We start from the raw sequence: 2,350 nt of genomic DNA on the forward strand, positions 1-2,350 counted from the left end.
TTTTTTAGTATAGACGGGGTCTCCCTCTTGCTCAGGCTAGTCTCGAACTCCTGAGCTCAAACAATCTGCCTGCCTCAGCTTCCCAGAGTGCTAGGATTACAGGCGTGAGCCACCGCGCCCGGCCTGGTATTTAAAATTTTATTCTATTTCATTAAAATTTTGTCATGGCCTATTATAGTGATATCATGAACCACACGAATGGATTGTATCCACAGTTTAAAAAACATTGTTCTAATGTTTAGGAAACCAGGAAATAGTTTGTAGGATCATTATTGGTAGGTTCTTGGTGACAGAAACATTCATCTTTGGGAAACATTGCAATAGTTGAAATCATAGGCTAGGAAAAATGAAAAAGTACTCAAATAAAAGCTTGTACTGACCATGGGAATTGTAAAGGAATTATAAAGTTAAATTTTGAATTCTTTCTGGACTCTGACTTTTTTTCTCCCTGACTTTCTTACCAGCCTTCAAATAGTGGTCGAGCTGCAGAACTCCTTGCCAAAGAACAGGGAACAGTGCCTGGATTTATTGGTTTTGGAACATCTCAGAGTGACCTAGGCTATGTTCCTGCTATTCAAGGAGCTGAAGAAATTGACAGTCTTGTAGATTCTGATTTCCGGATGGTGCTACGGAAGCTTTCTAAGAAAGATGTCACAACAAAATTAAAAGCAAGTTTTCTTTTTTTCTTAAAAATGATTAGAAAAATCCTTTTGTTAAAATAAAATGTCATTAGCATATTCTATGTAAAGAAAAATGAACAACAATTTATCACTAATAAGTTTTTTTATAATTATACTTTTTCTGACACAGACTTAAGCTTAATCGACACTTATCTTCTGGGTCATAAATTAGTTTGTTGCTCTAAACGTTTTTGAACCACTTTGGAATTTTAGCTATACAGTTTTTCCCATTAGGAAATATAATTTTGACCCTATAATTTAATTAAATTTGTTTATCTGAGACAGAGTCCTGCTCTATTGCCTGGACTAGAGTGCAGTGGTGTCATCATAGCTCACTGTAACTCAAACTCCTGGGTTTTAGCCATCCATCTGCCTCAGCCTCCCAAGTAGCTAGGACTACAGGCATACAGCACCATGCCCGGCTAATTTTTCTATTTTTTGTAGAAGTTGAGGAGGTCTCGCTCTTGCTCAAGCTGGTCTTGAACTCCTGGCCTCGAGCAATTCTCCCACCTTGGCCCCCTAAAGTGCTAAGATTACAGGCATGAGCCACTGTGCCTGGCCTTGACCCTATAATTTTAAATGAGTTCTTTGTTGTTGTTTGTATGTATTTTATTTTTTAAAAAACAGCTGAAAAGTTTCTACCATACTAGCCTGTAAAGGAACTCTGCAAACTAGTCCCATGTGGAACAAACAGATATATTCTCCCGTTAAATAAAATAGAAGCTTCCAGAACAGAATAAATATAATCAATAGCCAGTATTTTGGTTGTTAATCCTTAATGATGTTAATTTACTTTTAGGCAATGCAGGAATTTGGAACCATGTGTACAGAGAGAGACACAGAAATTGTAAAAGGAGTTCTGCCATATTGGCCAAGAATTTTCTGCAAAATTTCACTTGTAAGTATTAAAACTTTACTGGTTGGTTTCTGTTGTATATTTTTTGGCTTTTGTGGGGACTGTTAAATTTATATGATGGATTTTTCGTGAGAGTTATGAAGTGTTATGGTAATGTTGTCATGCAGATTGGATCGTATTGAGTTGTGAAGAGTGTGTAAGAAGTCTGTGTTTTCAGAAATTAGGTTATTACTAGAGAATTACCCAGATGCTTTCCAGTTGTAATGAATTTTGGCAATTGTATTATTCCCTTGTATATTTGCTGCAGAAGAATGAGAGTGAATTGCTTAATTACTCACGGCTCAGCCTTGAATCTTTCTTGAATACAGCCTTATCTCATACGGAAAAGGGGAAAAGGAAAAATTAAGCCATTATTTCACATAATTTCTGATTTAGAAAACCCCAAATTTTTGATATTTTTAAAAAAATTAGTTTAGTTGTGTATATAGGTGAATTCTTAGTAATGGGTCATTATAGCGTATCTAGAAATGTCTGTGTTTGTTTTTAGGGGCTAGAGCTATTTTAAATCACATTTATCTTTTCAATAGGATCATGACCGCCGGGTTCGAGAAGCCACACAGCAAGCTTTTGAAAAACTTATCCTTAAAGTAAAGAAACACTTGGCTCCCTATTTAAAAAGTTTAATGGGTTATTGGCTAATGGCTCAGTGTGATACTTACACACCAGCTGCATTTGCAGCAAAAGATGCATTTGAAGCGGCTTTCCCTCCAAGCAAGCAACCCGAAGCCATAGCATTTTGTAAGGATGAAATTAC

The 2,350-nt window shown here is 36.3% G+C and overlaps 1 protein-coding gene across 1 annotated transcript in view; it reads left to right on the forward strand.

Annotated features, from left to right (window-relative positions):
- LTN1 (listerin E3 ubiquitin protein ligase 1) overlaps positions 1-2,350 on the forward strand; it is an 86,724-nt gene that overhangs the window by 9,250 nt on the left and 75,124 nt on the right. The window contains exons 2-4 of the mRNA XM_012657343.1: positions 465-668; positions 1,480-1,578; positions 2,124-2,350. The exon at positions 2,124-2,350 is cut by the window's right edge and continues 2 nt beyond it. Coding sequence (XP_012512797.1) covers positions 465-668; positions 1,480-1,578; positions 2,124-2,350 — 530 coding nt within the window. The remainder of the gene's footprint in view (positions 1-464; positions 669-1,479; positions 1,579-2,123) is intronic.

The sequence above is a fragment of the Propithecus coquereli genome, unplaced genomic scaffold, assembly GCF_000956105.1.
Source record: "Propithecus coquereli isolate 6110/MARCELLA unplaced genomic scaffold, Pcoq_1.0 Scaffold54, whole genome shotgun sequence".
Classification (NCBI taxonomy): domain Eukaryota; kingdom Metazoa; phylum Chordata; class Mammalia; order Primates; family Indriidae; genus Propithecus; species Propithecus coquereli.